Below are 23,707 nucleotides of genomic sequence, written 5' to 3'. Positions count from 1 at the left end.
GGGAAAGTGTTTAGCCATCACATTTCAGCCACCACTTTAGATGAAATGTTACACATCTCCACCAACAGTCTACTTAACAGAGGGTTTCAAGTGATCTTGCCAGGCCAACACAGTGGGAAACAGGAGAACAAAAGAGAGCATCTCGGATATATATTGCAGACAACGAATGTGGCTTTTTACTTTTGTTTAAAGTGAAGACGCCGCAGGAAATCATTTTGCACCCTGCTTGTTCTGACAACACTCCTTTTCTTGGGTGTTGTAATTCAAATTCCAAGTTTTTATTTTAGGTAAAAGACCCAAGCCAGAGATCACTACTATTATCATTCTTTAAATGTCTCTTTAACGTTACTGTATTCCCTACCTATTAGGGGAATTTAACCTTTTTATTCTGCTGTCTGCATACAAAATTTTCAGGCTCTTACACTTCTGTGACTCAAATTGGTATTTTAAGCTCCAACACAAAACTTTTAAAACACTGAGACTTTTTCATTAAATAAGCTTACATCCAAATGAAAACATCTGGATTTCACTTTCCTGAACTGTTTTAAATGAAAGAATGGAAACTTCTAAACAATGAACTATCAGGCAGTTTGCATTTGGGTTTTGTCAGTTTCTTCACTTTGCCCAAATACACTGTGAAGCATTTGATAATTCCCTATTGATGCGATTTGTTTACTGATTGGATTAAGTACTTTTAATACTCCTGTGATTCCTAATGTTAGCATTTACTTCAGTTGTTATAACCGAGCAAGATAACTCTGTAAAGTAAGTATATACTACAGCCTCTTTTCATATGGTTACTTGTATACTAAAGCTGTACGGATTTCATTGGGGCGGGGAAAAACTTGATTCCCCACCTCAACAAGGGGAAGAGAAAAGTGACTTAAAATAAAACTATACATGTCCCTGAAATCCAGAAGGAGCTTATTTTCATTTTGTAATTTGCCTAGGTTGTTTCCTGATTTTCTTGGATATGTCAAACCAAGTTTCACTGCAGAGTTTTTAGGATATTAACTGCAGCAGCCAGCTTCACAAAGAAACACCTTTGTAACCTGTTTAAAAATGCCTTTTTGTATGAGGGGCTTCACATATGCAGCAGTGTACCAGTTTCTACCGAACAAGGGAAAGAATAACGTTATTAGCTGTTAAGATAAAAGCAGGTAAACATGTCACTTCTTCGCTACTGCATTAGCTTGTTATTGTTATCTTTTGGGAGGGAGAGTGACAGGAAGAGACAGAAGGTGAGACAGGGAATAAGTCACTACCCAGTTTTTCCATCTCCCAAAACTCTGAAGTTATTAAAAAAAAATCAAAACACCAAAAAGAAGAATCCACTTTAATTTACTTTTCTGTTAGTATGCAGCATCATTCACTCTGAATTTAGTTAGCAATTAATTACAAGGTTTGCATCAGTAGCAAACAACACGTTCACTTAATCCTTCTGAAATATATTTTCAAGTCACCATAAAGAACATTACTGTGAGCCTTTAAATCCTACAAATGTTTCATAAGCAACTTCTTAAACCTGTAATTAAGAAGTTAAAGAGACCATAAAGGGGAATAATTTTCTAAAATATATTTATTTCATAATTTTATTATATTCCTTTTTACATGTGTTACTAATTAAAGTGTTTTTAAGAATTTTTCAAAGTCCTGCATAGAAGCTTTGGCAATCTCTGTACAAAACACCTCATCGGGCAAGGACACTAGCTGGTCCAGAGAGATGTAGCTGGGTTGTGCTGGGTCATACTGGGCTCTTCCCAAGAACATAAGAAACATATGTCTCTCTTTGATTCGTAATAGCTTTGAGTTGAAAACCTAAGAAAGAAAGGGAAGAAGCTTTTAGGTTGTCTAAATTTCAGACTCTGATGAATCTAAAATAAGAGCACTTTTTAGACAAACTGAAGATCTAAGCAGAAAACTAATAATTTGCATCTTCTCATTTATGTCAAACACCAGGTAGGTTATATTTGTATATATAAATGCTTCAATACAATATGCTGAGGTACACACACAGGGGAAATCAGGGAGTGATTCAACTTTCATACGTTAGGTTTTTTGTTTATATATGATAACTATATTACTTTTGTGTAATCACAGCCAAGAAAGTAGAGGAGACATTCAGAAACAGGGAGCAAGAATACCTAAGCATTTTTCCTACATTATCAGAAGCATTTACATACAGAGTCATATTCAGATAAGCATCGTTATAAGGAAGAAATGAACAGGTGACCACATTGCACGATACAAAGGAGTGAATTGCAGTGGCAACGGGAAAGACGAGTAGCTGCACCTCCTCTCATAACACAGCCAAAAGGCACAGTGTAGTGGTTCAAAACAACCACTTGTATTCTGCTGCACAGCAAAGCTTACCTTTGAACATATTTGTCACAAAGAGAATTGTAGACAGTCAAAGGCGAGAACAACGGTAAGGGAAACATGAAAGAAATCAGTGGAACATCTAAAAAGAGAGAGAGGCTGGGAAAGCAAGAGATGCACAGTTAAGAAGGCTTAAAAGCAGAGATCTAACTGCATTTCTGAGCAGTACAACTGAAGAGACACATGCTGCTTTACAGAATAGTAAAAAGAAGAATGCTAGAGCAATGAAAGCAAGCAGAGTTTTTAGTAAAAAGGAGAGACTACACTACTGAAGGAAAGATTTCATGAGGATGCAAACTAATTTGAACTAAGGCAGAAAGCAAAATTACTGTTCCTCCTCTGCCTTCTTTGAATTTTAAGAGGGAGTCAGAAGACAGAAAAAAACCCTTCACCACCACTTACAGAGTTAGCTGACAGGAAGGACAGTTACAACAGCAGCTGTAACATCAGAGAAAAAAAAATCCTGTACGCCTCTCATTTTCAGCATTGCTGTCATTCAGGATAGAAGCAAGAACAGATGGAGACAAGTATGCATTTGTGAATGCACAAGTTAATGGCCAGACCATATACAAACTGAGTTGCACTAGCCATATCCTGGAACTGAGAGCTTTTGAGGATGAAAGGGAAGAACAGGGAAGAGAGAGGGTGACTGCACCAAGAACAAGGAGTAGAGGAAACTCTCCACTTACTCCTTCCAAACAAGGGGAAGAGAAATAATGAGGTGAACCATGAGGAAGCCAACCACAACAAAACTGAGAAAGAAGTGAGCAAGACTTGTGGTCACTTACAGGTCAAGGAAGGCAAAAGTGACACACAAATCGGAGTTACAGCAGGCATCCTTGTTAAGTAAAGATATTAAATAGCAAGATAAGTAATCAAAATCCTGGGGAGTAGTTTTATTTCCCCATATAATTTTGGCTTTTATCTAGTTAGATTCCCTGCTAGCCTTGCTTTAGGAAGAAAGTTATTGCAGTTCAGAAGTTGTAATTTGTGCTTTTTTTCCTTGTAAGAAGCTAGTGTGACTGCATGTTAGCATTGGATGAAGTGAATAATGTTTTCAACTTTTAATTTGTGAGGAAATAACAGTAACAATAAGAGAGAGGAAAAAAAACCATCAAGAGACTAATCTATTTTCACTCCTGTGATTTTTTAGCTATTGCTACAGCAATAGGAAGGTCAATAAGAATCTGATTGCCTAATGACAAGACTCCTCTTACCTTAAAATTGTATTTTCAGATCCTATAAAATTTATTTTTTAACTAGGCAAATCTGAAATAAATGTTTTTTATATATATGTTATCCAATGAACAGGTCTTAGGCATGATCTGTCTTCCCTTGTGTCTCTTAGCTACATTAAGATTTCAGGACAAGGAATCCCTAAGCAGGCAGTACTCTCTTGCACAAACCCAGAAGAGATGAGCATGACTACTGTTGAAAACTTAAAAATTAGTAAGACTGGAGGTGGAGGGGGTAGTGGCGTCACATGTGCCAGGGGGAGAAGAGCAGCACTTCCACACTAGAATCCTCAATGGTTGCTGAATTGCTAATAAAGGTTGTCCCAATTAGAGTAAAAGCCACAGACAAGTTGAAGAATTCACATGTGTCCTGCATACAGTGAGGTTCCACCTCCAACACCAAACTAGTGAAGCAGCTGTGCTAAGAGCACCTACAATTTATTCTCAGATTAACAGCTCACCTGAGGAAAGCGAGTAAGCATGTGGTGGGGAATGCCCATTATGTTGTGCAAGTAGTCAAATGTCTGTTTGAGTTTCTTTTTACTTGCAGTTAAAATCTTGGGGGTTCTATACACAATCTGTTGAATTTCATTAGGTTGAAAACCAAGTTCAATCTGACAAACCTGAAAGAGAAAACAATTTTATCTTCAAAAGTCAGCTACAGCAAACTTAACATGCCACTGAAATAAACTAATGCAAAATTATTCTACCGTTTGTCACAGAGCAACAAGAATGCAACCCACAGTAATATCTGCCATTCCAGTTCTTCTCAAGTCAGTGCAAATTATTTATCATTCTGGATTAAAGTGTAATTTGTTTATAGATTATCCCTGAAGTAAAGATGACTTCTGTGAATGCTATGTATTTTTCAGCTTGTCTGAGATACGAACAAAAAAAGCTGTGTCTCAGTATGCACGGCAGTTACAAGCATAAAAATTCTCCCCTAAGAGTCTTTTATCAGTTTCAATACCAAGTTGTGAAAAGAGACTAACTTTCTAGATGTGGAGCTATTGAGTTCTGTAAAACAGAGCAATCAAATAGCTAGTGACTACTTTTGTTAATGTGTTCTTTCTTTTGCTAATGTATCCAAGTTATATTTTTATATTAGGGAGTATAATTTCAGTCCTGTAGTCTTCAACTGAAGTCTGTGGAACCTGAAAGAGATGTGTAGAATATGCAGTGTGTTCAATTTATTTACAGTTGGTTAATATCTAAAGAAATGTGTCTTTTTCAGAGGCTGCTTTGACTTCAATTATGGTTTCCCAAAAGGAAAACAAAACACATTTTTTCAATAAAATCATGAGCACTCCTCCCAAAGTGCAGAATGGCAAGCAGTTTATTGAGTTGTTGAGAAAGGAATTCAGCATACAAGAGTGTCTGGTAACTCAGACATTTCTTCTATCCTCCCGTGACATTTGCAGGCAGCTTGTTTTCAGTCATGAGGTGGGTGTGTTTGCCAGTCAACATAACCAGAATTTCAAATCCAACTCAGGTACTTCTTCAGTTGGCAAAAAGGTGGTGCTTCTTGTTTTTCCAGTTTGCTGTGCCAAGTCTGCAGCTCTTTTCCAAAACTGCCTGGCGTATACAAACGAAGGGCTTAGAATCTGGGTTTTGAAGCTACCTTAGGACATCTCGATTCTTACAGGGAATTGTTTCTAGAGATGACTATAATCAGGTTTTTCAACTTCTGGTTCTTCCTTGTCTGCTTTATAAATATTTGCGTATCACAAGAAATACTAACCAACTCAGACAGCATTCAAGTATGAAGAGATGTGTTTGTGCTTTAATAGTGTCTTCCATGGATCTGAGCTGGCAGGGGTAACTTAATGCAGTAAGATACACAACTGAGAGTAAGACCTGCTGTTAAATCAGTGGACGTGTATAGCTGGCCACACTGTAGAGGTACTTGCTGCAAGAATCCTGAGCTTTTTTTTTCTCTCTACTCTGTAAAATGGAACAGCTTGCACTTGACATGAACAGTGAGCTCAAGTGTAAGTTGCTTTGGCTGTACTGTTTGACAGCAAACATATTTAATATTCAGTAACTCTATATGCTAATATCCTTTCTGTGTAAGCCCCAGCAATATTCAACATACTCTGTACGATTCCCACAACAGGCAGTAGTAATGCATGCTTTCCTGTTTTACCCTAGCAGTGAACCTCTAATTGTGCTTGATGAAACCTTCAGAGGACAGAATAAGCCATCCTTCAGCTCATTTAGTCTATGATTGGTATCTTTTGGCAACCAATATCAGCTGCAGCAGTTGTTTCTAAATAACAGCCCACTCAGAATGAGGCATACCACTGGGTCACTTCTGAACTGCTGCTACATGGTTTCACTTTGAGTACTGCCTACCCATCACCAGCTTAGGACATACAGGTCTGAACCCAAATTCTGAATCTGAGATATCCAACTTCCTGAAAGGCTAGAGCTTCCAAGTATCAGTAGATTCTAAAAGTGAGGTCCTAAAAATCCTTCCTCTCTCTCTAGAACGTGTTAAAAATAAGGATGCTATACTATACACTTTTTTGGTAAATAGACAAGATAGTCTCATAGAACTCAGGATCCTAAAAACACATTCATTACAATATACTGAATCCCTAGCCTGTGGAAACAATGTTCATTAAAAAGAAAGCACTATTAATTGGAACAGTCTGCTACTTTCCAGTCTCCTCCCTTACCACACACATTTCAGATTGCAAGATTCCCAGTGTTTAATAGTTTCAGAGCAGTGAGTCTGTCTGAAAATTATATATTTTAATTCATAGTTATGCATTATAGGATAATGGGATTTCTCAAATTGTTAGACTACATCATGCTGTTTGGCCTAGATGGCTTTACAGCACAATAATTAAACCAATACATAGTTACATTTTCAAAGGGGAAAGGAGTCCCTGTGGGTTTGAAGTTATTTACCCAACAGTTGTTAATAACGACCATCTGCTATCAGACAATAGGTGTCAAATGCACATTTTTGGCAGACTAGCTACCTGCCAAGAGGAAAATAATCAACTGCACATTTCTTGCTCCTAAATCCTCATGGACAATCCAAGTTAGCAAAAACCCATAATAATTAAGGAAAAAAAAACAACAAGGGAGCAGGCCCTATTTTTCACTCGTTGTAAAGAAACGGTAACAATTTGTGTCACCAGAAAGCAAGCTTTGGCAGGAAGGGACCCAGATGAAGTTTCTAACCTACATCAGACTAGAAGACAGAGTAAGATACTGCTCCACGTATGCTGCAAGCTATAGAGGAAAAAAAATTGTTTAACAAAATCCTCAGTTATTTTATATCTTCACTACAATTATTTAATTGAATTCTTGCTGTGCAAGATTCTCCTCCAGCAATTTTATCTTTTGTCAACTCTTAAACTATGTGGATACACAGTACACTTTTAATATCTACTAATAAGCTCACCTGAAGATTTTCTTTTACAGGCTCTAATTTGCCAGTCAGTAGCCTCGGAAGACGAATTACCAGATCCTTTGTCTACAATTAGAGAAAACACACAAAGGAAAAATTATTACTGAAAGCTTGTTTGTGAATCCATCTGTGAAAGAAAGATAAGAGTTCTCACATAAACAACTTTTTTCCAGTTGGAAGAGGGATGCACTTTCACTTGCATTTCATTTTATCTGTACCCCAAAGATGAGTTTGCATGAAGCAGCAATATATTAAGATGTAAAAAGTTTCTCAAATATGTTTGTTTGGAAAATAAAAAAAATAACATAGCTGTTGTAAAACAGACAGGAAAAGAGAGTAAAAGCATGCCACAAAAGTAGAAAGCATGCTGAAGCGCCTAATCTCTCTCAGTGCTCATTTCTTCCCACCTTTTTGAAAAAAGTAAACAAAACACTACCTGATAGAGGCTATAAAAGGATTTTTCAGCTGCAGTGGAATTTGTCTACCTCAGGATCTGGTCAGACCATAGTATTATGGCAATACAAGAAATTACTCCACATCCGCTAAGCCATGTGATTACTTGTAATGTGCCCTGCGCACAAGGCAGTGACTGAACCCTTTTCCAGGGAGATCTTCTACCTCAAACGTGGGAAGGTCAGGAACAGGCACTGTGACAGCTATGACTGTTCAGCAACCAGAAAGCCAATAGAACACCACCAGATTCCACTTGGAACTTCATATTTATTGCAATCCCCAGCTACTACAGGAAACAACTTACTGGGGATTACAATTTTTCCAGTGCCCACTTACTGCAGGAAACTCCAGCTCTTGGCTCCTCTGAAGATCCCAAAGCATGGTGCTAAATACCTGCTAAGCATGTAATGTGGTAAAGCGCTGACCAGCGAACCCAGGGGTTACTCTTGGTGAGCTGAGCCTAAGATTTGGCATTTAGTTTGATATGGTATTTGCAGATTAGGCTATTTTTCACTGATGAGTTAAGTATGTTACAGTATCTTGAAGAGATTAAGAGAGTCAATTAATTTTCTAGAAGTTAAAAAAAGCTGTTTGCTGTTTCAGCAATGGATTCAGTCCTCTGACCCATCTCGGATAATAAAGCTGGACACACACATGCTTGTTTGACAATAACCTGTAGCAGATCATCTTCAAGAACTGTACTTCAGGACCTTTCAATGTCAGATGTCTGTATTACTTCTACGGACAGTTAAAAATCACATTATCCTCCTGTAACCCTCTGTGTTACCATCAGAAATGTCACTAATGTTTGTGGATAACCTCCAAACACTTGAAGTATTCATGTTCCAAGACCTTACAGTTGTCACTAACAAAGTACCTAAAGAATTCAGCGTGTAGTCTTTACCTTTTTCACGCTGAGGCCAAGCTCGTTTTTGAAGAAACCCAGTCTGTTATCCAGTCTTTCCACTGAAAACAACAGCAAATATGGAGCTCTTGAGACCATCTGAGCAATTTCTGCCTTACCAAATTTTTTTGATTTTAGGTAAGCCACTCTAGAAAGAGAACAAAAACAAAATAAAATCCAGTTATGAAAATTTTATTGCCTCCATTTATTCAGTACTTGCTTAAATTCCTCAGTGATATCTTATAAATGGACAGATGTTCTAGCATTAACATGCAACCCTGCCAAAAATAATTAGAGGGAAATCTGCAGTTATCATAAAAGCAAAATACCGTCCCTTCCAATTAATTAGAAGTAAAATAAACCTCAGAGCAGAATGTCAATACTGAAGACAGATTTTTAATTCCTTCCAGCTGTACTTAAGCAGATAACTATGTTAACCTACATTTAACTACCAGCGTGTCTCCTAGATTGCAAACACATTAATAGATCATCATAGGGTACAGACAAGAAGATATATACAGCCTTTTGCTATTTTAATGAATTCCATTTCTACTGCTGAAGGAACAGAGTATTATACCTCATACATCCCTGTTTTGCCAATAGCACTGGAGTAGAAATATCATGGAACAATGCTATCTGTAGAGACATTGTCCAAAAAGACATTTCTAAATCAGCTGAAGTTACTTTTGTTACAATAGGTCCCTACTTTCAGTCACTGGTCCAAGGATTTAGTTACAAAACATCTGGTTGTCAGAAAGAAGAGGCTGACTAAAGTTTTTATGTTTAACAGAGCTTGCTTGCTTTCTTTCCAACTCAAAATTTTTTCCAAACTTGAATTCAGTGAAAGTGAAATCTTATTTCAAGCACTACTTGCAGTGGATTATTACTATAGCTCCCAGGAAAAGGAATGGGGGGGAAATACAGCACATAAAATGAGAGAGAGACATGATTAACCCATGTGCCACCATTTACAAAAAAAACCTGAACTACAATTTGAAGATGTTCCCTTTGGTAATAGATAAGCACATACAGAAGTATCTGCTGTCAGATGAACTCAGAGCCTACAAGAACTGAATTTATCTGGCAGTAATTAAGATGCTAAATAGATGGCAGAATATTCTGCCAAAGCAGATCTTCAGCAAAAGATAGGCTGTGTGTTATATCATGTCTTGTGGAGAGGAAAAAAAAAAAACAAACCACCACCTTCCAGTCACTACAACCTCCCTCTCTTTCTACAAACCCTCAAAAAAATGAAGTCACCACAAGCCAAACACCTCTGAACAGAAGATTTAAGAACAAGCTCTACAGGACCAATCCCTAACTGAGCAGGCATCCCAACACAGCAGGTAGCAGCCTAGGCTCCAGAAAATGCTGATGGAACTGGCTGCAGAAGCCTCAGAGACAAGGAGTGGTCTGGAGGGGGGAAAAAATGCAGAACACAACAATAAACAATTGGCCCTTCAAAAATCATCCCATTATGTTTTGAATGCTGCAGCTTGGCTACACTATACTTCCATTCATTTTTTCAAGCGCACAACTGCCAAGCATTCTATGAACATAGCTAAATGAGCAGATTACAAATAGAACCTTTTGGTTGGCCTGACTCCCCTCCACCTGTTTTCTGTTAATAAGTCATTAAGATTCACACCCGAAGCATTTCTTTGCATCCTGGAAAGGCAAGAAGCTTAAAAGAGGGATGGCAAGATTGTAATAACCTGACTCTAGAAACTGGTATATTAAAGAAGCACAATTGTCCAACCAAAGTTTGAGATAAATTTGTGAGTGTTGGCACCAAGGTTAGCCCTCATTCTACTACAGGGTTCAGCAGTTCTATGTAGCATGTTAACAGTTTTAAGTCATCATTAACAATACCGTAAAACAAAGCATCTGGTGCAGCTGCAGTACAGACACTGATTTGCAACTGTCAGAAGTGTTATGAATTATGGAATGTTTTGACTTTTACAGTGTTTATCTGAAGTCAAATGCCAAATCTATTGAAATTTGTGTTTTGTTTCCTGGCAACGTGGAATCCATAGCAATGAAACATTCCAGAGTGATGTAACCAATACCACGTCCATCTGCACCGAAGTGTTTATGCAAAGGTGATACTCCTATCTGAGACACATTCACTTCACAGCCTGCCATACACCCTCCACAGCACACTTACTTTAAAGTTTGCAGGAAAGCATTCACCAGTGCCAGAGATAAACTTAGTGAAAAATCAAGCTGCAGAAAATGAAGACGAAGTTGGATTGTCCTGTTGAGCTCTTACTTCTCTAACCAGGCAGTGCCACAGAACAGTCACTGAAAAGCAAATCTGACTTCCCAGGAGAGTTAGAATGTTTATCATAGCAAAAGATACTCTTTTCAGAAGAGTATAAGCAACTCTGACAACTAGACTCAAAACTGCTGCCGAAAAAAGACACAGGTTCTTTTTGGATACTGCTTCTGAAAGGCCACTTACTGAACAGGAGGATGGAAGAACAGAGGAGAAAGCAGAAAAGTCAGGTCTATGTTAGACATGAATCTACTAATGTGCCTGTTTCCAAAAAGCTGTATTTTCAGATTTTTGCCTTGGACAGCTACTACATGCAAAAGCCAAGCAGAAACACCTTCTTTTCTGGAATTTTTAAAGACCAAGACATTTTCAGTTCATTACAAAGTGCACACACGAGTTGTTCTGTAAAAGAACTGTTGAATTAATACCAGGTTGTCTGGAATGATTTTAAGACTAAAAGTCTGTTTTCCTGCAATTTTTTCTATAATCAACATATCTAATGGCAATATGAATCAGAAGAATAAAATAATTCCATTTCAGAATCAAACAACTTCTAGGTACACATCAAACAAATAGAGCTGAGTAAAAAAGCTAGGATCTCTGTGACTGCAAGACACAGATCAGTTAAAAAAAAAAAAACCAAACCAAACAACCTCATAATCTGGTTCTGGTACTTTAAGTCTCTCATATCTTAATGAGATCCCACCTGCAAAAATCTGGAAGGAAGTACTCAAGCTAAGGAATACAGAGAAGCTGTTTGTATCCATAAAACAACAAGGAGGAAGAGTGGAATGCAGTTACAAGCCACTGCACCATCCCTAGGGCAAAGCAGCTTTGCAAAAAGTGACTGGATTCATGAAAATGCAGGCTCAAAACCTGGATTCAGTTATCTCAGATAAATGAAGAATTAAGAATAACTTTTTTTAAAAAAACAGATTATTTATATTATTACTATACATTTTTTTCAAAGATCTTGAATATTTTAATTTCAGTTATTTAACTTTAGGAAGATATTTCTTTACCAGTGAAAGGCTTTCTGCCATGAATACCAACCTCATCTTTAAAGCTCTAGAACTAGTCCTCCAAAGTTAACAATGCAAACCCACTCAGGACAGGCTTCTGTGAGTAGATACTAGCAGTTACAGCCATAAAACCTCAACTTGACCAGCATCAGCACAGGTGTCTCAGTCACTGCAGGATGAAGTACAGCATCCTATCTTAAGCCCACTGAAGGAACAGTTGAAATCCGCGCTCATGCGGCCAAGACGCACATACATGTGACAAAACAGTACAACAACGGTTGATATCCAACACAGGGAGAATGGACAGCTGCTATCAGTAACATCTTAGACCATGCCGGGTAGGTCTACCACAGCTCCTCAATTATCTTGTTTTGACCACCTTTATCCCTTTAACTCAGCTGCAGGTTTTTAAAGCTACTGTAAATATCAGTATTATCCCATTATATCTCTAGTGCTGACCAAAGATTTGTTAATGAAATAACAACTGTCATTAAAGAGGAAGTCCCACTGTTGGCACGGAACACACAGTTTGATCCAGACAACACTCGAATTACTAAAATCAGCAGACTTTATTCAACTTCTGACACAAATTCCACCATTTTCCAAGTCATGCTGCTGGAGAAAGAGGAATGTATGTATATATTTATCCTATTTCTTCAGTGCTCTACTTTTATTCAAGTTGCCTTTATATTCAGAATGTAGCATTTTCTGAAGTTAGTGTTCTCTAATAAGCCAGACCACATCCAGTACACAACATCTAAATTTAGGACATTAAAAAAGCAGAGAGGAGTAGGAGAAGGTGATACAGAAAACAGAAGATTGACAGTAAATGAAAAACCCAGCTTGTTTCCCCTCCAGTGTCAAGAAAGATCCATAAACACAGTGACTTTAAAAAAAAAAAAAAAATCCACCTTTGGTGGTTTTGGTACACACACAAATAAGCTTCAAAAAAACCCACCAAAACAAACTCCACAGGGCAGCTAACTAAATGAGCTTTGGTCTAAGATATGAAATCTTCTAAAGAGACTGGTATTTACCCTTATGTACAGACAAGTTGGGTGACACCGAGGAACAGTCTAGGGCCATACAAGTGTAAACACACACAAAAATTAGTTCACTGTAGTCTTGTGCTCAGTTTGAGATGGACAACACACACACACACACAAAAAGTTCACCAAAACCTTCTGCTGCTATTAGAAGTAAACACAGAACAGATCGGGTCTGCTTCTTTTACTGCACAATTCACAAGGTATGGGTAGACACATCACCTAGAAGAGCAGTTTCAAAGCATGACTGAATAGGTTAATATTGTTCTACAAATTTAGGTAAAGCCTCAGGAACCAACATTTTGGAATCTAAGCTGACACTGGTAAAGCAAGTGGCCTAGGATGGCAAGCTGCTTCCTCTGTGTCAGAGAGAAAGGGATGAGCAGTAAAATTTGTTAATAGTCAACACTCTGATCCACCTGAAAACTGACTCGCCTTATGATACCACCACCTGCTAATGCTGACTGATGGGAAGGCACAGAAATGTGGAGCCAGAGATCGAGTGAGAAAGGAAGCGGCAGCAACAGGCTCAGAGAAGATTACGTCAATTGGGAAACTAGATCTTCAAGTCAAGGGGCTTAACACCCTGCTGCTATTTGAAAGGCTTACCTGGTTTCTAAAGCTTCCAGATCTTCAGCAAGGATGTATGGATTTTTGGTCAAGAATGATCCCAGTTGATTGTCTTCTACGCCCACATCCTTAAGAAACAGAAGTATTTTTCTTATATCTTTTTCAAAGTCCAAGGTCAGTAAGAGTTGACCTGCCTTTTGACGTTTCTCCACTTGGGATAAGTCAACTCCTACAGCAAACAAAATTAGATATTGTTTTAATTAAACACAGACTCTACTTCCTGTAAGTTTCAGGAAGGTATGTTGAAATTTGTAGGACTACTCCTTTTTTGCACTGATTTAGCATACTTCAGTTGCTCAACACAGCAAGGTCACAACACCTTGTATGTTGTAGAAAGATTCCAGGTAAAACAAGCAATCATTTTAGATGCTTTTGCCGAGTTTATTTTTTGAAGGAAGACATTTGCAGTAAATCCTGCACACAAGGAATCAAGTACGCTAGCATGTGCCCCATGTAGAGACCTACTCTTGCTGCACAGAAGTATGTGTGCAAGGAATTCCCAACTCCATTATACAAGGGAAGGGACAATTTTGCAGTGAAGTGCCTTTGGATTCTGGCTCACACATAGCCATTTGTTACTGCATGAGGCCAGATCTCCCCCTCTCAAATATTTCTCCAACCTCTTTCTAGTGTTCCTTGCACTTCTGGCAAACGAGGTGGCCAGCAACCTGGAAGTCAGCTATCCTTGCACAGTCCAAATGCTTTTTGATGCAAACTAAGGTTCTCTTCCATCCCTTTCTCCTTACCTCTCCAGTTTACTGTGCCCTGCTTCTAAGGTTCTGCACAACAACCCCTCTCGTTCCTTCCAAGGAGGGAGAGCTGCAATCTCTTTTGCAGCAAATTAAAGCATCCTTAAGCAGCCCAAAAGGAGAGACCAATCAAGTTACACAAAGTGCTCCCCACCTCCAGAAGCTGTGGGAGATGCCGCCTCCTAGCAGCCACAGCACTAAGGGATTAAAGCTAGCCAGCTGCATCTTCAACTAACATGGCACTGCTAGGGAGTCATACAGTCCCCTCTCTTTTCCCATTTGCCCTGGATAATGTTCTGTTGCCCTTAGCCATGGGTTACTGTTCCGGTTTACAAGGCAACCAGTAAGATCAAAACACAAATTATAGAATCTCCACAGCTCCAGATATAGGCAAACCACAAACAAAATCACACATACCTAGATGGACAAGTTTTGCCAGGGTTTCTGAGTGATCAACGTAATCTCGGAGTGTGGAGGACTGAAGGGGAAGAAGTGGTTCTGCAATGATCTGTACAGCTTCTTCCTCAGAAATCTCCTCCAAAGCAGATGAAGGTGGGATGTCATCCCAGTCTAAGAAACAAATATAGAAGACCAAAATGCATTTTGTAAGACAAAGCTGCTCCCACCAAACGCTATACAGATCTCTTAAAATGCATTTTGAAATGCAAGAACGCTGTGCATGAGATGAACAGCCAATCTATTATTATTTAAAAAGACATAAAAACATAGACTTTACTCCCAGTTTTTGTCTCTGTTCCGTCTCCTTGTCACTACCCATCAGCTCTTGCTCATGTGGCCAAATCTGAGCGTAGTACCCAGCAAGCCTGCCTTCAGTCTGCTGCCTTGATCACTGCAGACAACAGATGATATCACCTTCTTGAAAAAGAATCTTCTTTCGTGTCTTCACAAATGCATTCTTGCCTGATCATAGCCAGATCAAAGGCTACTGCAAAGACTATTTTTCATAACCTGACAAGCCCACTACTTTGTGCCTCTTCTGAATCTGAGGCCTGAAGTACGGTTGTTTTAACATTCGAGGTATTTCATAGCCAACTCCAACCAAGCTATCATGTCTTGTCCATTACAGAATGGCTGCTGACTGCCACCACCCCTAACAGCTAAAGAAATCAAGCTTCATTTCCTACCCATTAAGGTTTTCAAATGAACATCATTATGCTTGTTTTCCCTTAAGTGTTCCAAGTCACAGAGCTCAGTGTCTTTTTAAAAATTATTTCTCTAAACTGATTTATTTTTTCCATTGACAGGAGCTGACAACAGCTAGATCAAGATTACTGTTTTGCACGCTGACTGCTAGCATCCACCTCAGTTATCAAACTGATTACTGATCAACAGCCCTAACTATAAAGTCTTCAGGATGGGGATTTTCTGTGTCCCGTACCTTTGCACGGGACTTCCTAGAGACTGGGGTAACACTCTTTCAAGTCAAAAAACCAAAGCCACACCAGAACTACTAAGACAGGTTCCAAAATAAGCAGGAAGATCCTATTGTTCTAGGAAGAGTTGCACAACTAGCTCAATAGCTGTTGAAGATCTTGCCACTTATTTCTTTCAAAGCCTCAGAAACAAAAGCACAGTAAATTGTTTTTAGCAACATTTACAACTTAAACAACAACAATAAGAACTCTCTAGGAATCTATATGGATATCAAACATTTCCTTTCAACCTGTTGAGGACCAAACTAATATACACCAAGATACATTCTGGAAGCATAGATGCTCTTTTTTTGCCACTCAAGTTATTTAAGCTTCCTATCAGGAAACATACCTCAAGCTACAAAGAACAACAAAAAAGTTAGAGATTATATTTATTCTGTTATATACACTGCCAACTGGGCAAAATGCTCCACATACACAACAATAAGTCTGCTGGCAAATAAAAATCTGGCATATAGATAAACCACACTGCAGGTGTGGACACATACAAGCTGGCTGACCTGTCTGTTCTGGTGCAGGCCTATGTCAAGAACCAGCTGCACAAACACGCAGATCTCAGTTGCAGCTCTGAGCCACCCTAAAAATAAGCTCTGTAGGATCCAAATTGGCTGGGCTTAAAGCTGAATCTGAACATACAAGATTGCTTAGTAATCCAGAGCAAGTTTCCTCAGCATGCTAGAATTCTTTTCAGAGGGTCGTATTTTTTTTTTATCCTCAGACATAAAACTAGAGAAAAGTGAGGCAATTTCCTCAGGGCAATACCACCAAGGCGACCTTATACCTATCTCCTTTCCTCGGGGGCAGTTTGACAAGCATTTCTGATCAGGGCAGTGCTTCAGCAGGCTTCACACTCTGCTGCCTCCTGTTGTTCATCCCTGATAGTTCAAATGGCTGTGTTGGGCGAGCTGCTTCAGGGTGCCATCCCCCACCCCTGCTCAACCCAACCCCCCCCCCCCCCCCCCCAAAAAACCCACCCAACAAACAAAACCCTTTATTTTGTACCAGCACAACCACGACGGAAAGGCAAATGCTCAGCTGCTGTAGGTAGAGTTATGAAAAGAAAAGCTCTTCAAACAGCAGCTCTAGACTGACATTTTTACTTAATGCTGTATCTTTATCTCGGCTTAAAGGTATTCTCTATATGCTGGAGTGACCACAAGAATTCTGTGTTAACTATGGGGCTAAAAACATTTGAAAGTCAGGAACATCAGATAAATATTTTAGATAAACCGGGCAAAAATCAGGAATGCTAAAGGCATGATTTGGAAGAAATAGTAACCCTAAGGCCTCTTACCTTCATACAGTATTTCTGCATTCAGATCAGGTAATGTTTCTGCTTTTGCTTGTTCCTGTTTTACTGGTGAAGGCAAGTTACTTTCAGAAGAAAAGGATCCATCCTTGGCACTGTGAGGAGGAGAACAGCTTCCTACAGACACATGCCTGCATCCCTGCCATCTCCACAGAAGAACGTCATTTCTAGAGGGCAGCAGAGCCAGAGAGGCGAACCCACGACACGCCTGTGCGGTGCTGCTGCGGTCCCTCAGGCTCCCAGGAAATTCAGCAGCACGGGCCGCTTTCAGCAGGCCACACCAGCGGGAGCCCTGCCGAGCCCACAAAGGCATCTTCCACCTCAGCGCAGCATCCTGCTGGGAGAAACAGGGCTGAGGAGTAACAACACAGGCGCTGCCTCACCTCGCCCGCAGGGCTGGCAGCGTGAGCGTTAATTCCCCAAGCGTTAAAGCAGAAATTACTCGCTACAAAGCACCAAGTAGCTGCTTTGAGGCTTTAAACGCGTGACAAACGGAGGCACAACTGAGGAGAGGAGCCGGCTCTGGACGCCACCGACCGCCGTTCCCCTGGGAGCACGGGGATCGCCCAGCCGGGACTGAAACCTTCCCCAAGGGAGGGCGGCCTCCGCGCAGAGCCGTCACCTCGCACCCCACCACGGGACTGGGGGAAGCCGGGCCGGGCCGGGCCAGGCCAGGCCGCGCTCGCCGCCCCAGCCCAGCAGCTTCTGCGTACAACCCGCGTGAGGCGAGGCCGTGGGCCGTGGGAGGGCGAGAGCGGCCGCCCCACCACCCGCGCAGCTCCGACCCACGCCACACAGCCCAGGCAGCCGCCGAGACCCGCCAACGCCTCACCTGCCCCTCGCGCCAATTCCGCGCGCGAGGCCAAGCCCACGTGCGTGCCCCCCCGTCCCAACTACGGAGAAACCATTCGGGAGCAGGGAGAGGGGGAGCAAGCAAAAAAAGGACCTTCCCACTCCTTGCTCGAAGGGGGCGGTGTGGCTCCGCCTTCTTCCCTCCCCCCTCCCCCCGGTCTGTTTCTCCCTCCCTCACCGCGTGGGCGCCGCGGGAGCAGCAGGGTGAGCTCCACCCCTCGGCGAGGCGGGCGCGGCGCGGCGCTTCTCTCCTCTCCTCAGCGGCGGCGTCGCAGCGGGAGGCGGCGCGGGCGGCTGGCCGGGCTGGTTGGGGCCGCGCCGCGCCGCCTCGGGAGAACCAGAGCTGCGCTGAGGCGAGGGGAAGGGGGCGAGATGGCGTCGTGCGTGGGAAGCCGGACCCTGAGCAAGGACGATGTGAACTACCGTCTTCACTTCCGCATGATCAACGAGCAGCAGGTGGAGGACATCACACTGGAGTTCTTCTACCGGCCGCACACCATCACCCTCCTCAGCTTCACCATCCTCAGCCTCATGGCCTTCGCCTTCACCAGGTGCGTGGCCCCCGGTGCTGCCGCGGGGATCCCCTGCCCCGCCCCGCCCCTGAGTGCCGGCAGCGCGTACCCGGCCCCGGGGCGAAGGGGGTTCCGGGAGAGGGGGCCGGGGCCGGTCCCCTGGGGCGAGGAGAGGCAGTGCGGCTCCGGCGGGCGGTGGTTCCTGCTGGGGGCGCGTTAACGGGAGCCTTGGTATCGGGCCGTGACTCGCTGTGTGCTGTGCAGGCAGGAGTGTTGCATTGCTAGTTAGCTGGAGAGCGCCCTGCTCCGGAGGCCCTCCTTTCAGATAGCGGTTATTCCCCTCTGGTATATTTCCTGGGAACTTGTTGATCATTTTGTAGCTCTCTGTTAAAGTCTTTATCAAAATGAGCATATGTTTTAAGCAGTTGTCAAAAATGGCTTTTATTAGACTATCAAGAAGTCCAGCAATGACATCACTCAAGTAGATAATTTACCAAGCGTTCAGCGGACAGGAGTGACTATTTTGTGTCATCATTTTTACACAACATACTTTGAGGCTGGTCACACGTTGGCTTAGGCCCTGGTACCGATAGGCTTCGCCACACCCTTTCCCCACCACAGGAACAGCTCTGTGGACTTCACTACTGCAGTCATTCATGCAAATAAAGCTAAGAATGGAGACAGTTATTTTCAGGAACCTTATTTGTAAACAAAAGGTATAGCAGTGCAGTCTGAAGGGCGTCTTGCAGTATTTTCCTAAGTTGTGCATACTTTTTATTGCCTCCTACTGAATGGGGCTGTGAAGATGATAACATAATCCTCCTTTCAGCTAAATCGTGCAGTCTTTGGGCAAACAGTGGTTCCTGAGAGATTTTGGCCAAGTTGTGCATCATGTTTTGGGCTTGTTTACATTTTTGTGACATTGTAGGTGCACAATCACAGGTTTCAACGGTGTTATTGATTAAACTCTGCATTGGACAGAACATCAGTATTTATCCCTAGGCCTCATGTACAATTCAACGTGTAATCCTTTATCATCTTCTAAGAATCCAAACGTATAGTTTTTATCAGCTATGAAAATAATGGTCAAGCCTGGGTTGAGCTGAGAAAGGAGCATAAGGAAACATGAAATAGTATAGCTGCAAATGGTCTGAGGCATGCCTTTTCTTGTTTCAAGTTGTGTATGGCCCAAAGGAAGATATTTTTTGTGAACGCATCCCTTGATCTGCTTGGGTAACAAGATCTAACTAAGCTAAGGTAGAATGTCCCAGGGATCCCTTCTAAACTCTGACATCAGAGACATGTTTCTGTGCTTTCATACATTGCTTAATTAGAAGACTTTGTTACAAGTGCTCCTCTTGTCCTGTCTCTCACGATCTGATCGCTTTTCTCACTATTGTGGGCTAATTTGGGTCAAACTTGTGAGTTACTAAGGGATTCTCATCCAAACACCATTCTGAAGGATTAATGGAATTGATTGGTCATCTTTGGGGGAGGAAAGGAATTTTGCCATTAAGTCTTTTGAGCAGGGGATGAGCCAAGCAGCAGTTTCAGAACTATGGAGTCTTCTAGGCCCAGAGAATATTCCTTCACTTCTGGGATGTTTGTATGCATTTTTCCAAGAGGATTGCTAGCTTTTCTTTCCATTTGTCTTGCTAGCTTTTTAACTCTGACTTCAATTTAGTTTTCTTTTCCCTGTCTGTCTCTGCTCTGCCTCACTTCCTGTGTTTAAATACCCATTGACTTCTATTTAACTCTCCTCTGTTTCTCCTCTTCTCAGGTTGTGGAAGCTACTCTGATTTTTATTTTTTATTTTTTCCCCTCCCCTTCTGCTATTGCCAAGTATCACAGGAGATTCCTCTATCTCCTGGGTGATACCAGAATGCTGCTTCTTGCTTTATTTGTGACACTACCCAAACCATCTGTACTCTTTGAGAAACTGGGGCGGGGAAGGAGATGGTTCCCCACATGCTTGCAGGATGTGCTTCCACGTCTGGTCTTTCTATTCCCATCAGCTTATTGCATTGGATCTGGTATTTCTACCTCCCAGGTACAAGGTGCTGTAGACTTCCCAGTAAGGTGTGACAGGTGATTCTTTGCTTCCTCTGTGCTGTCAACTGTTCTGTAGCTTTCCTGGTCAATTTATTAAGCAGGGGATTTTCCATGATACATTCATACTGATGTTGTTAAGTAAAAGTTATTTTTTCAGGAACTTCAGCATAGGCAGAGGAAATTCTGCTTCTCTTAAAGTCTTTCTTGTCTCTCCTATAATTGCTTTATGTCAGAAATATGTGATGGTTCAGATGAACTTAGAAAATGCTTTTCCCTTGGATGTACCAAGCCATAACGTGGGGTCTCCCTTGGGATCACTGAAAGCAGTTGATACCGTCTTTGAACTGACATATAAAGGTGAAGCTGAACTTCAGATAGCAGTAATCTTCAGGTAGCAATAATAATAATTCAGAAAAAGAAATGTGTTTAACTTCTCCATGTTAAAGTGAGGAGTAGAGAGTATTCTGGTTTTTAAAGCACATCCTTCTAGTGCTTCTGACAATGGCTGCAGCTGCCTTGGTTATTTCCTGCCAGAGACAGGCTCTTCTGCTTCCAGGCTGTGGCCTGGAGTGGAGGCGTGGGGTGGCTCTAGCTTTCCCTGTCCTCTTCCTCCCTAGAGAGAGGGATATGGCCTTCTCTGAGCCTGGAGGCAACCAGCAGGAGAGCAGGTGGGTGCTCCAGGGGATATTTTGTGGAGGCATCAACAGGACTGAGGAAAGTGATGCATTGGTAGCTTCTGGTGTGAAGTTGCAGGGGTTTATGGAAGCAGGAGTAAGACCTATGAGGATGTAGGGCTGTTGTCGTTCACATCCTTTGATTTGTGGAGTTGATTAAACTAGATTATTTTGCATTTAGTTTGAGTTGGGGAGTTTATGGAAGATTCTTTTTTTTCCAAACACACTCTAAATATAGTGTCCTAGCTATTTTTTCCAAAGTTGAGTATCCTCATTTTTTTTTTATTCATGATGTAATAACTTAGTAGTTTACATTTTTGAAATGTGCCAGTGTAATGTAGTGCTCTGGAGCAGGGAGAAGAGCAGGAGAGAGGAAAAGGTTATGCAATTATTATATGCTTTGGGTTTTTTATTATTTCTTCTTCAAAAAGCTACAGAATTGAAAAATGCGCTGGTAAAGTGGGTTTAAATTGAAAGAATTTTCATCTGTCCTCCCACGCGAGTATTAGAAACCTTGTTTTTTGCTGCATGAATGTTTATATTTCAAAGTCAGCATCAAAGTTCTTAAGGCTGAGGAGATGATTTAGCACATTTTCCTGATTGTTGTGATTGTGTCTTTCCTCCAACAGTTATTTTGCCTCCCTGTTTCTTTTGGCGTTCCCCAAAATAGTTATTCCAGGCAAACACTATAATTCTTATCCTAACTAGTGCACAGTAGCGAGTTTCTTGCTCCCACCTGTTTTTACCTGCTGCTGGCAAGAAGTTGGATGCCTATCCCTTTTGAAAGATATCTACAAGTCAGAATGAAATGCGGTTTTAACACTGCATACAACATCTTGTTGATTTTTGGGGGAAGTGGTGCCAACATGACTAGGACAGCTTTCCTGGAGCTGAGTAGTAACCAGAATCCTGATATGCAAAGGTGAGGACCCTTCAGCCCAGTTGGTGCCACAATTAAGTGATGTGATCACAGTGTCTTTCACTTCTTTCTTGGTCATGTTGAATTGTACACTGATGTGACTCTAGTAATCTGTTCCCTCTTAAAAAAAAAAAAAAAAAAAATTAAAAAAAATTCCCCCACTTGATGGCACCAGTGACAGCATGTGCGTGTGTGTTATTTGCATATGTTAAAACAGGAATATGGTTTTGCTTGTCTGAGCCATTGGAGCCCAAGGCTGTGGAACGCACTGGATGGCATGAGGGTCTTGAGATTGCCAAGGGTGCCAGAGTTAAGTTCTGAAATTTGGGGTTCATAGCTAGTGTTAAGTGTCAGCCTTTGCAGCATGGCTACTGGAAAATGACTGGTAAATCTGTACTGAGCTGGTTTAAAAAAATGCTGTGGAGAGCCCCTAAGGCCTGCAGAGAAACCATTCATGTTTAATGTACTTTTTCCTGCCATACAGTTTAACTAAGACAGTCCTTAAATGCCTCACAATGATGAAAGTCTACTGTGGAGCTGTTAAGGCTCAATTTTGAGGGAAGGGGAAATAATTTGGCAAAGTGATAACTATTTTACAAGTGCAGCAAGTATCTAATGTGGAGCGCACTTATACTGTCACAGATTCTTTACTGAACCATCCAGAAATGTGACAGATACTCTGCCAGGAAGAACTTTAGAGGGATGAAGTTTGCTGGGACTTTTTTGGTATCGTGGGTTGGGAATACATAAAGGAATATATTTAAAGGGATAAACTGATCCTAAGTATCTGAAAATTACCCAAATAGTAAAACTTTAGTTTGAGTTGTAGTGAGTGATACAGTATAAAATATTAGCTGTGCATATTATGATAGTCTGAAGTTTGTTTCTATTTGTATTACTGAAGTATCCTAGAAGCTGGCGGCTCATTAGAAGACTTGGGTGGGCTTTTTTTTGTTGCTGCTGTATGCTATACTCTACCTGCCTGAAAAGAAAGAGCAACTCAGTCCGGTTTGCCTTGGCATTCCAAACTGAATTCTGAGGTGTCTCTTCTGGCCATAATATGACAGTAGCACAAATAATACCTAGTATTTTACTCAGAGCTTTGGGTTAATAGATCTAAAAGCAAGTTGGTATTTTCCCCTGGTTCTTTTAAGTTTTGCTGTTTCTCCGCTATAGACAGTTCTAAGCTATGTAATTGTTATTTCCAAAGGTTGATTTTAATCATTATTTCTCCCCTCTCTGCACTCACCTCAGGCATTTGGCATTGGGAACAGGCCAAGAGAGGTGAAGGGGATTGCGAGCAGCACCAAAACAGCAGAGGGAAACCTAGGAATTGCATCCAGACTTCCTGAGTTTTTGGTCTAGGTCTCTACTTGATGTGTAAAAGTACTTTTGATGATACTTCTGTGAACATTAAAGCAGGAAGATTTTTTTTCACCTTGTGCTGAATTTAGTCATTGCTTCTGCATTGACTTCTAACAATGCTTAGGGCTTGCATGTATTGATTATATGTTTAACTTTCTTGTGAGAAAGGGATACCCAGAAATGCAGAGTGAAAATCATTCAGTGCAGTTACTATCTTGACTTGTTATATAACCAGCATACTTATTTCTTACATTTATTTCCGTGTAGTCTTTATTTAACTAATATGGTATCTTCAGAACCTTTTGACTTCATCTTTATAACGTACTTTAACACTTTGATGTTGTCTGTCTCTTCAGGGATGATTCTGTCCCAGAGGATAATATTTGGAGGGGTATCCTGTCTGTGATTTTCTTCTTTCTAATCATCAGTGTTCTAGCTTTTCCTAATGGT

General features: G+C 41.1%; 2 protein-coding genes across 5 annotated transcripts in view; one reads left to right on the top strand and one right to left on the bottom strand.

The window, feature by feature from the left end:
- Positions 1-1,561: 1,561 nt before the first annotated feature.
- MTERF3 (mitochondrial transcription termination factor 3) lies at positions 1,562-17,841 on the bottom strand. 3 transcript variants are annotated; one of them, XM_075743665.1, is made up of 8 exons: positions 17,716-17,841; positions 16,869-17,217; positions 14,538-14,690; positions 13,351-13,540; positions 8,396-8,543; positions 7,033-7,104; positions 4,076-4,237; positions 1,562-1,818 (listed from the first exon to the last, which is right to left on the bottom strand). In XM_075743665.1, the coding sequence occupies exons 2-8, from the start codon at positions 17,194-17,196 to the stop codon at positions 1,624-1,626; spliced, it is 1,248 nt and encodes a 415-aa protein (XP_075599780.1). In that variant the 5' UTR covers positions 17,197-17,217; positions 17,716-17,841; the 3' UTR covers positions 1,562-1,623. The 3 variants fall into 3 exon arrangements, with proteins under 3 accessions (XP_075599780.1, XP_075599781.1, XP_075599782.1); XM_075743666.1 differs by having other exon boundaries at positions 16,869-17,220; positions 17,716-17,819; XM_075743667.1 differs by lacking the exons at positions 1,562-1,818; positions 4,076-4,237 and adding an exon at positions 4,290-5,185.
- Positions 17,842-17,984: 143 nt separating this feature from the next.
- PTDSS1 (phosphatidylserine synthase 1) overlaps positions 17,985-23,707 on the top strand; it is a 33,026-nt gene continuing 27,303 nt past the window's right edge. For both annotated transcript variants that reach the window (XM_075743659.1, XM_075743658.1), the window contains exons 1-2: positions 17,985-18,286; positions 23,614-23,705. In XM_075743659.1, coding sequence (XP_075599774.1) covers positions 18,108-18,286; positions 23,614-23,705 — 271 coding nt within the window. In that variant the 5' untranslated portion in view covers positions 17,985-18,107. The remainder of the gene's footprint in view (positions 18,287-23,613; positions 23,706-23,707) is intronic.

This window comes from Balearica regulorum, chromosome 2 (assembly GCF_011004875.1).
Source record: "Balearica regulorum gibbericeps isolate bBalReg1 chromosome 2, bBalReg1.pri, whole genome shotgun sequence".
In the NCBI taxonomy this organism is placed as follows: Eukaryota; Metazoa; Chordata; class Aves; order Gruiformes; family Gruidae; genus Balearica; species Balearica regulorum.
This window is presented reverse-complemented; position numbering and strand designations above follow the sequence as displayed.

Coding starts and splice junctions, on each gene's coding strand:
- MTERF3 (XM_075743665.1), bottom strand. CDS start 17,196: ATGCCTTTGTGGGCTCGGCAGGGCTCCCGCTGGTGTGGCCTGCTGAAA. Junction 7,105..8,395: donor TTGGCCTCAGCGTGAAAAAG/GTAAAGACTACA, acceptor CTCTAATTGTAG/ACAAAGGATCTGGTAATTCG. Junction 4,238..7,032: donor CTGTAAAAGAAAATCTTCAG/GTGAGCTTATTA, acceptor TTTCTCTTTCAG/GTTTGTCAGATTGAACTTGG.